The sequence below is a fragment of the Abrus precatorius genome, unplaced genomic scaffold (assembly GCF_003935025.1).
Source record: "Abrus precatorius isolate BTA unplaced genomic scaffold, Abrus_2018 Scaffold9, whole genome shotgun sequence".
Classification (NCBI taxonomy): Eukaryota; Viridiplantae; Streptophyta; class Magnoliopsida; order Fabales; family Fabaceae; genus Abrus; species Abrus precatorius.
Genome location: NW_020874439.1, coordinates 33034722 through 33050039, shown reverse-complemented (window position 1 = coordinate 33050039; position 15318 = coordinate 33034722). Strand labels below are relative to the sequence as shown.

Below are 15318 nucleotides of genomic sequence, written 5' to 3'. Positions count from 1 at the left end.
CAAATTATATTAATAATTAGTTGTCATCATATTCGAACATAGGCTTCTTGGTTTCCTATAATTCGGTAGGAATTATCTTTCAGCAATATATGTAAGAGCTGTGGAGAGCATTATAGATTGACTCTAGGCCATACCAAAGTGGGGAATTTCTGGTAGAAGTATCTTTATTCTTGTATTAGCACTCGTTGGGCATCTACCATTCAGACATTCCTGTCATAAAATAATATTTTGTTTTATTTTCTATATATATATTGCAGATACATCATTACTAGGATCTAGGTTACTTTGTAATTTACTGGGGAGAATTAAGAAAGGAGATGGTCCTTCTCAATTAGAAGAAAATGATCAAAACATTAACTTACCACTAATCTATCAAACTTGTCACCGATTTTTGTCTACAAACTGGGGGCATAGCGAAGCCCAAACTTGGTCACTTGAAATCTGGACCATATTTTAGGGCCCAACACATATGTTAACAACTGTATCAATTTCAATTGATGACTACTATTTAGACCAACATATTTTTTTATGACAAATAATATATATGATACGTTTAATATAAGAAAAGTTGTGTGTGGCCAATTAAAAAAATAAGTCCATTTTAAAGAATGAGTATTGAAATTTAATAAATAGGGAATGATTTCTAAGTTAAAATTAGGACTACTTTGCTTTTTAAATATAAACAGTTATATTCTATTTATGAAATTTAAAAAACTGAAGGAGATCTCACAGATGTACTTATTTAAATAAATATAAATCTATTATTATATTGTTGTTTATTATTATTATAATATTTTAAATTTATATTCTTATTGATTTATTTAAAGAATGAGCTTATATAGGTTTATTCATCTATTAAGAAATATACTTTTCAAAAAATTAGGTCAAATTAAAAAAAAATTAATTAAGCCTTAAAATAAATCAATATCAAGAAATAGATAATCTCAATACACTTATTTAACATAAAATCTAGCCTTATCCAGTTCACTCTCAATATATACATTAGAAAATATATATGATATTCCAGTCTCACAAAAAAATTTAAAAAAGAAAGTTAAAAGTGTGTTTAGAATGAAATTTCAACTAGTTAAATAATTGTTTTACGTAACTAGAAAGCTTGTTTAACTAAAATGATAATATTTAATAAAGTAACTAAAGTTAGTAGCTATTTTGTGTTTTTGGGAACATTGCTCCAAGTAATATTCAATCTTCTAAGCTCCTAACTAAAAGTTTTTTTTTCATTTTTTATTATTTATATTTTGTTTACATTTCTTTCACTCGTGCAAATTTAGAAACTAAATATCAATTTATAAAGAAAAATTTTACTTTTTACATATAGATGTTATTCACAATTTTATTTGTACAAAAAATTAAAAATAAATAAGTGTAATTTAATTATACTTTAAAATGTTTTGTTGAAATTATAATAAACTTGTTACAAAAAAAAAATACTATAACATTTTTTAAAATAAATTTATCTCTTGAAAATATTTAACAAAATCATAAAATCTTCCTTATAAGATTAAATTATCAAAATAGTAATATAAATTTATTTATTACAAATATTTATAACTAATGATAAATTTTGAAAATTATTATTCTAATTTATAAAATAATAAATTATTTTAATAAATTAAAATACAAACACTTATCAACTCTAAACATATAATTAAGATAGAAGTTATTCTATCTTAATACGTGGTATTGAGTTTGTTCTAATAAATGCTTTTAATGAAAGATAATGTTGTCTAGACTAAAAAATACAAATATTTATTACTATTTAATAGTATATAATTACTAAATTTTAATTTATGATATAAATATTAATCATGTCTTATCAGTTAATTTAATAGATAATTTGATTTAAACTCCTTCAATTTAATTAGTTAGCTCATGAACTTTTCAATTTTAACCATTTTCAAAAAAAAATCTACAAGCTTATCCACTTATTTGGCTAAACACACCCCTACTATCACAACTTAAAACTTTGTAAATGCAACCCCTTTTTTTATCTTCTTTCTATCAATATCTAACTATATATCGATTAATTTCCTGATGAGTAGTATCAGTGTTACGTAACCTGAGGAAGATTAATTTATTTATTTGAGGATAAGACAGTAACGTAAGAATGGGATGAATTTAATTATTTGAGGATCAGATAGGAACGTAAAGTAGCCCCTGAAACTGGACTTGGATAATTTTCTAAGTTCTGATGCAGCATTGGGCATGCAACACAAAAAGTCGTTAATAAAAGGTTGTTTTGGCGGCTCCAAAGGATGTGACATAGCATATGTATGCATTCATCATTGACTACGCTGTTTTCAATCGACCCAAATTATTAATGACAGACTCATTAAACTGAAGAAAATAATTAACTTCTTCGTTAACTTATTCAAAGTTCAAACAGCACAAAATGAACCAGCATTTTGGGAGACTACTTGGAATTGACATCCATTTATTAGCCTTTTAATTTGGTCATTTTCATCAGCGTTGGGAAAACAATTAAAAATAATGGGTTACTCATGTTTGTTTCTTACTCTTTCCTCAGTAGGTCAGAATCCACCAATGGTGGAGTTGTGATGCACGTCGTTCTTTGTTGGTGATTTGTATATATGGATCCCAAACGACAGAGGATTTTAAATTTTTTGTATTTTTTCGTATCATTTAAATTTATAATATATAATAAATTTAAAGGAGGCTAATTGAATGGTTGATTTGCTCTATGTGCTGTCTTCCAATTGATTTTAAAGGATTGTATAGTTACTTTAACCTCAGTAGCTTAGGCCAATGGCTTGTATTATGCTTTAATTGAAGGTCGAGTTACTGTTAGCTGTTTCTTTGATTTTAGCAAATTAGTAATTGACCAAGAAATATATAGAAGCCTAAGATTGTAGGTATTTGTCTAGTTACCCAAATAAGCATAAAAGAAGTAGTAATGCACGTGGAAGGATGATAAGAAAAATGTAATCCTTGTCTGTGGACCTCAAGTATTGGGAATAATAGTAAGATTTTATTGTAAAACAAAGTATTTATAATATTATTAATATAATATTTTTTAATAAAAATTATTTTTAGATATTTAAATTCAATTTTAAATATTGAAGTTAAGAAAATCATCATTAAAATATTTATAATCGTTTAGTATGTCATTGTCTTATTTATTACTTTAATGCTGTTTCATGTAATAATGTTTTTATTTTTCATAAAAGTATATTAAGAAAAAAATGACTAATATCGTTTTAAAATGACGGATAAATAAAGCTAAAAACATGAGGTTAATTAGTAGTAAAAATTGAAAATTCATTACATGCTTTAGTGGATTAACGGTAGAATATGATCTTTTTTTGGTCCAATATAATATGATAAACAAATAGTTTTGAGAAATTTATAATTTTTATATTCCTCTAGTCGGAATATTTCTAAATTCTTAATAAACATGTAAGAATGTGTCTTTTGCTTTTAAATTTTTTAGTCTAAATTGCAAGTTTAATAGGTCAAACTTAAAATTCTTTATTTTGATATAATTAAGCATATATTACTTAAATTAACAACTCATTAATATTTTAGAAATTTAAATCTATTTAAAGTTGTACCTTATGAAATATTTGATTTGATAATACTTGTTTATTTCATGCTAGGTATCATAAAATGATTGATTATATACATTCGTATATAACAAATGTAAATTCCTAATCTTCAGAATAGGATAACTTCTATTTATGCTCTCATTCTTTCGTACTTATTTTGTACTATATAACTTATAAACTTTTTATATTAATATAAAACTAATTTAAATTTTTTTGTCTATAATTACTTATTTAGTTAAAATATTATATATATATATATATATATATATATATGTGTGTGTGTGTGTGTATATATAATTTAAGGTGAGGTTTTTAATAAGTATTAAAAAAAATAAGGATAGACAGGATTAAATTAAAAAATGAAAAATGGACGAGAAATACATGGTAAAGTTTTAGATTCCCCACATATTATTCATTTCTCAGTTTAATCGGTTAAGTTGATTTGAAGGAGATTTCATTTCTTTTATTATAATTTAAATTTCTTCAATCAATGAGACCTAGTGAGGTATTTATAAGTTTATTATAAAATTCCCATTAATTAAACTATTTTATAAAAAAATTAAACTTTTGATACTTATGTTTTTCATATTATAATGAATACTTTTATCATTAATAAATAAATTTTTGTTATTAAATATTATTCTCTACTTTTTAAAATATTATATATATTTTTTATCCTAATTGAGCCAAATAAAAATACTATTATGGACAGCTAAACTTTCTTGCAAATTATTTAACACATATGTCGAGACCATATTTAAATCAAAACAACTCTTCATGAATTGATTCACTTAGTCGATAATTTTTACTTTATTTATATTCATGAACACGAATATAAGAAATGATGAGTTATTATTAATTTATATAGAGAAATGATTTCAGGAGATGGCTTTGTCCATAACCCATGTCCTTCTCCGATCTCTGCTTTCAACGTTTCACCAATTTCCTCACATGCACCTCAACTTTTGTCTTAGACTTCACCGTTAATCACTTTCCATCTATATTTGTTTATTTCTATATATTTCTCACATCCTCATTCATAACTCCAACATAAAAGGTATCTCAGAGGTTAGGTTGAGATTTGGTCTAAGCTATAAGCCTCTATATCCCTACTGAAATTTGATTGGTGCTTATTTTTCATGCTTGTTGAAGTGAGCGTAGTAGTTAGGTTTTAGTTTGTTGAAATACAGGAACTTTTCAACCTTGAAACTAGAAGTCAATGTCTCTTCGTGCTGACACTATTTTACAAACATGATTGGATTGGAGAAGTAAATCTTCATAGAGCTTTTTGTACACGAGTCTAGTATATATATAATTAGATATATAATTAGCGGTAATCAAATAATTGGAGCTTACCATGCATTTAATTCTAGAGAAAAAATATATTATTTTAACCACTAATTATTTTCTTTTGTTTTATGTGGTTTATTCATTAGACCTAGTTGCTCAGTAGAAGACTCGTTGCAACTACAGACATTATAGTTGTTGTTTGGTGAGATTACTTCAGATATGTCCCTAGACTTAGATGTCCTGAGAGGACATGGTTACCAATTAGGTCAAGGTTCAACGGTTCTCACTAATGTTCATAGCCTTATATATATATCAGCTATTTTTTTAATATACATAATCTTGTTGTTCAATTAGTTTGAAATATTCAGTTAATATGGCTAAACTAAACAAATTTTAAAAATAAAAAACTATTTATAATTAACATATCGTATAAATTTTAAATTCAAATTACTTTTTTTTTTTTCCGTTCTTTCGTATTTAAAAGGTTTCTTTTTTTTTTTTATCGAAAGAGTAAGGAATGCTAGAAAAACAAGACTAATAATGATTTGATACCATAAGTTACTTTCAAGGGTAAAGATTGCACTTTGATACGTGCTGATAGTAGACATAAAAGACAGAAACACTGTAAATTCCATATTGGAAAAATGTAAGGTGTGATGTATGAGCATAAGCGTTTTTTCTTTTTGTCTGGTAAAGAAATATCGTTCTTTGTTCAGAGAAATATCGTTTAAAACTGAGAAATAAAAAAAGGTGTAAAAAGGCCTCTTAAACGCCTTATACCTTTCAAAAGTTGCCTAACATGTTAGAAGTCATGCAACATACGTAGTTTTGAGATCCTACATGTATTTCATACGTTAAATACACTTCTTAAAAAAATGTCCCTCTTAAAATAATATACTCTTCTTCGATTGATAATCGATTGGTTTCATTGTTACATTGAAGACCAAAAGTAAAAATATCGTAGTCCTAGTGAAGATCAACGGATTTCAACAGTTTCACGTATGCTTGTGTTGATTTTTTATTTTATTTTTTTGTATTAACAACTTACACTATGCCTACGTGCGTATAATTGTACAAGTATAACAGTATAAATGGTGATATCTAAATCATCAAGAGATTATTTAATTTAGATATAAGTATTTGGTATATTCAAGGTTACCGGTTAAACAGCATTATATTAGCGATTATAACGGAGAAATGAATAAAAAAATATTGAAGTTGTTATTTTCGTAGAGATCTAGACAAATCAGATATGAAAAGAATATGAGCATAGCCCACTGTTTCTTCTTCAATTGAAGGAAAGGAGTTGGACTTGAGATTTTAAGTTCGGTTTGGCTCCACAACTCATATTTATGAGGAGTAATTTACATTTTTAGCCACCTATTTATTTAATTTGATGCTTGTAATAAAATTGACTACACGAAAAATTAATTTAACAAATAATTTCCCTTACAAAATTACCTAAGAACGAACCTGAAAGTTAGAAACTCATTATCATAAACAAATTATCAAATAATTAATTTATCACATATAATTAACTGGGTTAGTGGGTTACAAGCATTAAATTAAAATAATTTTAAAGAAATGGGTAAAATTGTCATTCTCCCTAGTCCTCATCTATAATCATCCAACAAAGATTAAACCCCACCAAACTTTACTTTGTCCCCTGTTAAATCAATGGTTTCACACTACTATTTAATACAATATATCAAGCCACTCACCGTTGTTGGTATGGAATCTCTAGCAAAATTCCACTAATTCACACACATCTCATAATTCAAATTTGCTTTTGTCAACCTCTTACTGATTACTTGCACATACCATGATGGCAATATAAATAGCAAACTCCACCACCCTTTGTCCTTGAGAGAGAGAAAATAACATCCAATCAAACAAAAAAAAAAGTTACATAGAAAAATTGAAGATGGGAAACGCCATGGGAGGGGGTAAAAAGGCAAAGGTTATGAAGATAGATGGTGAAACCATTAAGCTGAAAACTCCTGTTAGAGCAAACGACGTCGTTAAAGACTACCCTGGTCACGTTCTATTGGACTCTCACGCGGTGAAACATTTCGGGCTTCGGGCCAAGCCACTTGAACCGCACCACGAGCTCAAGCCCAAGAAAATTTACTTCTTGGTGGAGTTACCCAAGGCCCAGCCTGAACCGTTGCCGAGGAGGGTGCGATCCAGTGGTATAAGGGGCATGAACGCTAAGGATAGGCTTGATTTCTTGATGCTATCGAAGCGCTCCGTTTCGGACCTTACCATGGTTAAGCATGGGCCCGGCTCGGATCATGGTGGGCCCACGAGGGTGAAGATGAGGCTGCCCAAGGCCCAGTTAGATAGGTTGATGGAGGAGAGCCACGACGGAAGTGAGGTGGCGGACAAGATTATAAGTTTGTATATGGGGAACAATGCCACCGTGGACGGTGGCGGAACGGTTGAAACTAACGGAGGAGTTAACGATCATAAGCCACGACGGGTATGTGGTTTTTTAACTGTCGTTGATTATTTTATTGATTTTAATATTGTCAATTACATTCTCGAATCTTTGAATTTTTGTTTGAATGTTTTGGTGATCTTCTTTGCCTCTTCTTCTCAATATTCATTTAATTTAGTTAAGAAAATTGCTTGATACCGACGTGCGCTAGTTTTGTTCTGTGGACATGATTCTATCTTTGGTGACTTTGGGTAAATATCTCCATTAAATATTTGTCTAATGAGTTCTATGTATGAGAATTTGTGTTGTAAATATAATTATGTATTCTATTAAAATAAAATACAATATATAATTTTTATTAATGCTTGGTTTGATAATTTTATAGTTATTTTACCGTAAAATTGAAATTTGAGTTTAAAAAAATGAATGGAATATTATTGATTCATGGAATTTAATAAGAAAGAGAAAGGGAAATTGTTAAAATTACCTTATCAAAGTGCTCTTTTTATGTTTTTTTTTTCTTCATAAAAAAATTCTCCTTTTTTTCTTTTGGACTTCTGGTTTAGTTGTGTTTGACACATTTTTTCCTTTTAATGGAAGGAGAAACTCAAAATAAGTTACACCAAAAATTATTCATAAAACTTATCGAATTAAATTGAAAAACATTTATTAGAATCATAAGTTACTTTTACAAGTTCAAACAAATTTTGTACAAACTCTTTAAATCGCTTCCTTTGTATGTTTATTAACATTTTACAGCATTATTAAAATAATATAAATTTTATTTAATAAAATTGAGCTTCATTAACTACACAAGACATGTAACTCATTGGATGATGCAAGTTCATTTGTCTAATACTTAATTTTTTATTAAATAAAGTTGTGTAAATAACTCGTAATATGTGATATTTTAGACTGTCTCGATTCGTTATATTTTAGTAAGCATAAGTTTAAGTCAACCCTAGATCCGAAATTGCCGTTTTTAGTTGACCACCTGAAAGATGATATCAAATAAGAAAATTACCCAAAAAAAAAAAAAAAAGCAAATTTGAATGCCAAGTTTTGACATTTTCTAATTCAAGAATTAAAAAATTGGCTGCCCAAAAATTTAAAAATGAAAGAGGAAGGATCAATCTTACGAACGAAAGCATAACTGGGACAACTTTATTTATATACTTAATAATATATGGGTAGCAATCAACTTAAGTTTGCTGATGCTAATGATAAAGTTTGGGGAATAATATTATATGGCAAATTTTAACGTAAAAGCTGTGACTTATAATGTTAAAATAAATTTACGTTTGAGTGAATTTATGGCGTTTGAGGTTTTTTCTTCTCTTTTGGTCGTTATGAGGTTTCTTCTTAGGCTATCTAACATGGTAACATGCATCGCCGTATTCTTAGTTCTCATTCATATATATGGACCATATTGAAGGACCATCAACATGCAAAATATAGCGGCACAAGTCAAACGTAAGATCACATCAAACGTCGGTGCATATTTTTTAATTACATATAATAATTACTTTTATTATAATATACCTTTGATATGATTATTCACAAAATATTTTTGAAAACAAAAGCATATATGGCTCTAAATTAAAATATGATACTTTATATATTACATTTAAAAGTAAGTGTTTCTATTTTTCAATTATATAACATTGAAAATTTGTTAGTGTTCAAGTGGAGTCATAATCTTTGAGGGCAAAGTTGCTATGTCAAAACGTCAACTTTGTCGGTGTGTTGGTAACTCTACATAGAAATGTAGCATGAACACTCAATATTATAAGTATTCCTTGTTTTCTAGTTGTGGCACCTTCATAAAGCGTGTTGTTGGAGACACAACGTGTTTATGAAAACCCACTTTGACAAGAAACTTGAGTAGAATATCTCAATGACTGTCATAGTATTAGCCTATGATATGTGTAGTTTACTAGTCATTCGTTTCATTTTCCATGCAAAGGTTCGATCAAGTTGCAAAATTGTATCTCAGTTCACAAACATACTCATACTAATTTGTTAATATATAACTTACAATGCATTTAATCTTGTTTTTCAAGAAAAACTTATTATTTATTAATTTCTTAAAATTCCCTGAAGACACTGATTACCCATATCCTTAAGTTAATGTTCTTTATTGAATATGAATTTTTCAGAAACGAGTGAGCTTCAGCCCTGTAGAACAAGGAGAAATTCGTGAAGAAGCAATTCCTCAACGGTCAATTGTTTATAGCAGTCCTTCCAGATAGTAATTTATGCAGATCTAAAATTTAGCAGCACAACCACTACCATTCTATGATGGAAGCTTCTGAAGCAATTTAATTTTGAACTAAGCTCTGTAGCCTATATATTTAACTAGATAATGTCAATATATTTATACATTTGCACGGCTCGGATAAGATGCAAATGTTACTTCTAGAGGTAAATAATCTTCCTATTATTAGTTACTTACAGTCAGTGATAAACTTAAAAATTAACGTTTTCCATTTTAATATAACCCACAGAACTTAACACATTTTAACAGTTAAGAGCCTATAATGGGCATAGCCTACCTAAAAATTTCTTGCAAAGTAATATAACACCAAAAAGCAGAAGAAACATCAAACTAAACTGTATCAATAACAAGTGCGAAATATTTCAAACTTCAAATATGCAATAGTGAGTTATTCAACCTCAGCTTTAGCTTGATATGATATAGTGCCTCATCAATATAGTCTGATGCAGTCATTGGCATCACTCTTTGTCGAATAGTCAAAAGTTCAAACAAAGGCTTATTTAGACATCCTACAGTCAAACTTACTTCTAATGGCCTCCCAGAAGGCAGGAATAGAGATGTCATCAGGTACTTCCTTAAATGATGGGAGATAGTTTACATCAACAATTACATGGTCATGAGTACCTTCCTGAATTACAACATCAAAACCAAAGATGGTAAGATGAAGCTTTCTCCTAAGCCAATTTGCAGCATCTGTAACCAGCTCAAGGTCAATAGACACATTACTTCTCATACTATGATCACTGGCTCCAGAATCCTTGATGCTGTCAGAAGTGGGTAGAGATTTCAAGCTATCAAACACTAGAGGTTTGAGGTCATCACCTTTAGATAATTTCATCAAGATATCAGCATTTGGTATTGACTTCTTGACAGCATAGAAGATATTTTCACCCAACACATAAAATTTGTACAAAGTGGATGAATGATCCACATATTCCTGAATAATAGCTGGAAGAGGAACATTTAAATTCTTAAAATCACCAACTCTGAAAACAATTGCCATCTTATGTGCATCACTGACACCACAAGCAACTTTGGGTTTCACTATACATGGAAAAGACAATCTAGATTCAGCTAGTCCAGTCACAAAATCAAATTTGTCAAAATTATCAACCTTAAGAAAATTAGCCCCTCTGATCAAATATCTGCCTTCAGTGTTCAGTTCTACCAAGCCAAGTAGAACTTGTTGAATTTCCAGCCTATCCAATAAAGGATAAATGTTACTCAGAGGATCAATCACACAGAAATCCTGGTCCTGATCCAAATATCTTTGTAATGCTTGCATGTTCTGTGTAAAAGTAAGCTTATTATCTTCAATAAATAATATTTCATCAGTGGCTTTGTGGAGAACTATGTCAACATCCTTCAATTGAGATGATAGAGGTAGCTTGGATGAAAGAGGCATAAACATCAACCCATTTTGAGTAGGACACAAAGGGAATGCACCCCTCTTTGCAAAATCTTCCACACGAGAAGGCTTCATTATATAACCCACCGTGGCGGCATTGGTTCCAACTGATCTTTTATTTAAGTGGCATATGGTCAATGGCAACTCTTCTAAATTTTCAATCTGAAGCATGTTTGCGGTATCACATAAACTTTCACCTCCAACATTCAGAAGAACAATTAGCCAATTATTGCCACTTAATTTAGGCAAGAAGTCCTTCTTATTAGAAGCCAGGTAAATATTACTTCCATCATTAGTATTACTCCATCCAGGTATAACTTCACTTACAGGATTATTTAAGATAAAGCAATCAAGTGAGTACAAACTAGCAATTCTTTTCAGAATACTCACATTTTCATCCGGAAGGCTGCCACCATAAGCAATTCCTGTATGAATTCTGGACAGGAAGAGTGTTCGGATGAGAGACTCAGCTCCTGGTTGTAGTGAGGATACATTTCTGTCAACATCACCTTCAGTCAAGAGTACTGACTCATCCAATATCACCCCTTTCACTACACCCATTTGACAGTGGATGCACCACTACAAAAATTACAATCATTATTACTTTTTTCAAGTAAAAAATAAAGAAACTTGAAAGATGCGACTTAATTATCACAAACACAATATATAAAGATATGTAAATTTTAGAATCAACCTATTGAATTAGGTTGATGATGATGAACTATCAAACCATCAAAAATATAAAGAAAGAAAGAGGTCCAGAATACAAGATTTGTCAAAATTACATATTTTGTATAACCAATTGTCTAAGAATATATGTCAGAATACATATATCACAACTTTATCGGTTAAAGAATTTCCAAGGATTAAAAGAACAAATATAAGTTATTCTGCAATCTTTTTGTTGAATTAGCCACATCTCATTCAATTTCATTTTACATCAGATAATAATAAAGCATCCTACTTCCAGATAAGACTACTATAACCCAAAATTGCATCAAAACAATAAGCAACTGCTCTTGAATTATTTCTTCAGCAGGAAGGACAAATTTTGTTCCCTTTTCAAAGATGTGTCACTTCTTTATCTGTAATTCCACAGGATACAATGTGATTGAAGTAGTCCAAACTCCAAATCAGGATCAATGTTGAATGCCAGCCCATGGGAAGTAATTCCATTTGAAATTCTACAAACTTGGAACCCCAGTCTCACCAGTTTGTCCAGGGCAACCTTTCACACCATATATTACAGCCAGTTCAACGATAGTTAACTCAAGCTTTCATACATAACTTGGAGCACCAGGTCCAATGTCACAAAGCACTATAACAAGATATAAAATGGCTTGGTGGGAACCATGAAATGTAATATCACCTTCCCTATGGAGGATTAGTGAAATTCAGTTCCTGTTTGCTTTGTGAGCCATTCTGAAGCATTAATAAATAATGATCAGTTCTTCTTTTTCAACAGTATATGTAGCTGGAAGTTGGAAGGACATAATGGCATCACATCTATGATTCTATATAGCTATAAAGATTTTCAATCCAAGACCAGCATTTCCTGAATTTTTAATGCATCTCAAATAACTGATAATTCCTACTTTCTAGACCTCAAGGCTTCGCAAAATCCCCAATTCCCGGTTCAACTTGATATGATTAATTCCATAATCTGTTTCATTTACCCACTATTTATTTCTAATTACTTTGACCATATATTAGGATGCCAACCTTAAAAAAAAAAAAAAAAATCAGAAAAAGGGCAAATGTCAAGTTTCAATTTTTACAACCGATCCAACTTCTAGCTAAAAACCTCACAGATTCACTGCACAGTTTGAAACTAGGAATAAAAAAAATCGACCAAAATGAAATTTTGATTTAAAAAAAAAAACGGAACTTTGGAATAGAGCAGATACTAGAAGAAGAAAAAGCAATGTAAAGTCAAAAAATCTAAACATGCAGACAAAATTGGGAGAAGCAAAGATGAATCGGGTAAAGAAGTACCTCAGAGCTGGTACAAGGAGTTCTCTGTTACCTCTTCTAATTGGTGTCTCCAAGGTTGAGGAAAATGAGGATCAGAGGTTTAAAACTTTATTATGTGGATGTTCGGAGAAGACGAGGAAGATAGAAAAGGAGCAAAACATGTATGAACTCTTCAAAAGAAAAATGAAAGCGGCTTCATCAGAATTCAGATATCGCTCTGTGATTCAACACGAAGCAATAACTTTTAGAACGATATGACCATGTGCCTGAAATTTACAGTTTATTTAAGTAGTTATTTTAAATTAAAATATGATGATTTATATTATAAAATTTATTAAAATAAATTAAAAATAATTTATAAAATAATTAAATTTTTTAAAATAAATTCGAAGTTAAAAAAATTATTTAATATAAAAGATGTTTATCTTTTTAAATTGTTTCCTAAAAACATATTTTAATTATCTAATAAGCATGTGTGTACTCATACAAGAAGACTTTTGCAAGAAAGGAAACATTTGAAAAAGAGACATCACACATTTAATGAAGAGATGAAATATATTAAGAATTTAACCCACTCTTAAAATAAAAATCTATTTTGTAATGTTAGCAAAGAAAAAAATCTATTCTATTATAGAAGAATAAATTTGGTTAATAAATGAAAATAAGATAATTTATTAGTAGCATAATATTTTAATTAATGATCGTTTAATGATTTATTATTATATCGTTTAATAAATATTTTTCAGCCTTTTGTGATTATTAAAATAATTAAAGTCATTTAATTGTTTTTGAATACAAAATTTTATATATTTAAAATTCACATATATTCATGATATATTATTGAAATGCTTGAATTCTGTAACATTATATGCCGTTGCTTTCCATTTTCCACAGTGATTCTACACTTTTGTTCATTGGAAATTAGAAGGCGTCCCTCATTTGCTGAATCATTTATAGCACTTGTTATTGGAACACCTTCAGTTTACTTTATTGAAATTATTCCCCTCTTTATTTACTTTAATATCACTCCTTTTTATTATATTCTCTACAGTAAGTAGATTGGGAAGCAGGTGAATATTGCTTGAAATAAGATATAGAAACCCATGTTTCTTTTTTCACTAAAATATTAAATAAACAGCAATGACTTAAGAAATCACAAAGGAAAAACATAATATGATGCATAAAGAAACCTTCACCCGTTTTCATGGTAATGTATACAAATCCTGCGTATATTCATAATAATAATAATAACAACCATAACTTAGTTTATTAAGTATATACATAAAAAGCAAAGTGAACAACCTATGTGACCCAAGCATTAGTATGCAAGCATATATATATATATATATATATATATATATATATATTGTCTTAAAGGGAGTTAATAGCTATATGGGGATGGCGTTGGTGACTGAAGGATAGATGACAGTGGCAGGATGAGCCATGATTTTGCGACCCTTCATGTGGCGAAAGCAATAGACAAGAGCCCCCACCGGCCACTCAACCGCCGCCGCCGCCGCCGCCGCAAAGGCCAAGAAGCCGAGGGTTGGCCCCACCACCTTGCACCGGCAAGGGTTGCTGGTGGTGCCACATTGCACGCAAATTGGAACCCCAACTCCAACCATCTTCAACTAGAATAACAAACTGATTTGTGGATGCAAAGTTGTGATAATTTTTTGAAAGCTAATGATGTACTAGGTAACTTCGATTTTTGATCATGTTCATGTTTAAGAATTTGGTCGATTTTTATAGAACAGAGTTTGGAGGAATGGGATTTGTGTTTTGCGTGCTGTGATTGGAGGACTTGTGCTACGTGTCCGCAGGTGAAGGCATTATTGGTACACGTGTTGTTATTTGCTTGACCTATTAGACACGTGTTTTTGTGCAGGGTCCTGTGATTTTAGCCTTGACCCACCAGGGATTCTTGCATGTAATCACCATTCCTCAAATGCCAAATCCTTCTCTTTTTATTTTTTAATTTTTTAAGTAGATAGTTAAATTAATCTTTAAATAAATATAATTATATATTAAAATATAAAAATTATATGACATATTAATAAACATTATTAAATTTTATAATAATTAACTTAAAAGTTATGTTTATTGTATATTTTAATTAATTAACATTTTTATAATAATAATGCATCAGAGTTAAATTTTAATATTATGAAAATTTTATTTGAGGTTTTTAAATGTATGCTTTGTCGGTTAAATTAGTATAAAATCAAGCATAAAGATTAATTTAATAAAAAAAAATGAAAGGTCAATTTGACCAATAAAAGCATATATGTTTAAAAAATTTATATAAATTTTGTCATTGAAAACTGATATGATTGGAACT

At 29.5% G+C, this 15318-nt stretch overlaps 3 protein-coding genes across 4 annotated transcripts; 1 reads left to right on the top strand and 2 right to left on the bottom strand.

The window, feature by feature from the left end:
- Positions 1–6748: 6748 nt before the first annotated feature.
- LOC113849873 (uncharacterized protein At1g66480-like) lies at positions 6749–12745 on the top strand. Its single transcript, XM_027480090.1, has 3 exons — positions 6749–7359; positions 9477–11276; positions 12103–12745. Exons 1-2 carry the CDS (start codon positions 6802–6804, stop codon positions 9567–9569), a joined length of 651 nt encoding a protein of 216 aa, XP_027335891.1. The 5' UTR covers positions 6749–6801; the 3' UTR covers positions 9570–11276; positions 12103–12745.
- Positions 10092–13162, bottom strand: LOC113849872 (inositol 1,3,4-trisphosphate 5/6-kinase 4). 2 transcript variants are annotated; one of them, XM_027480089.1, is made up of 2 exons: positions 13030–13162; positions 10092–11582 (listed from the first exon to the last, which is right to left on the bottom strand). In XM_027480089.1, the coding sequence occupies exon 2, from the start codon at positions 11562–11564 to the stop codon at positions 10092–10094; it is 1473 nt and encodes a 490-aa protein (XP_027335890.1). In that variant the 5' UTR covers positions 11565–11582; positions 13030–13162. The 2 variants fall into 2 exon arrangements, with proteins under 2 accessions (XP_027335890.1, XP_027335889.1); XM_027480088.1 differs by having other exon boundaries at positions 12999–13155.
- A 1203-nt stretch (positions 13163–14365) lies between these two features.
- On the bottom strand, positions 14366–14674 carry LOC113851521. Its single transcript, XM_027482030.1, has one exon. It carries the CDS (start codon positions 14600–14602, stop codon positions 14366–14368), a length of 237 nt encoding a protein of 78 aa, XP_027337831.1. The 5' UTR covers positions 14603–14674.
- Positions 14675–15318: the final 644 nt, after the last annotated feature.

Bases quoted from the DNA above. Each gene is read 5' to 3' on its own strand.
- LOC113849873 (XM_027480090.1), top strand. From the start codon at position 6,802: ATGGGAAACGCCATGGGAGGGGGTAAAAAGGCAAAGGTTATGAAGATA. The intron at 7,360-9,476 runs GTATGTGGTTTT...TGAATTTTTCAG, and splicing joins ACGATCATAAGCCACGACGG to AAACGAGTGAGCTTCAGCCC.
- LOC113849872 (XM_027480089.1), bottom strand. From the start codon at position 11,564: ATGGGTGTAGTGAAAGGGGTGATATTGGATGAGTCAGTACTCTTGACT.
- LOC113851521 (XM_027482030.1), bottom strand. From the start codon at position 14,602: ATGGTTGGAGTTGGGGTTCCAATTTGCGTGCAATGTGGCACCACCAGC.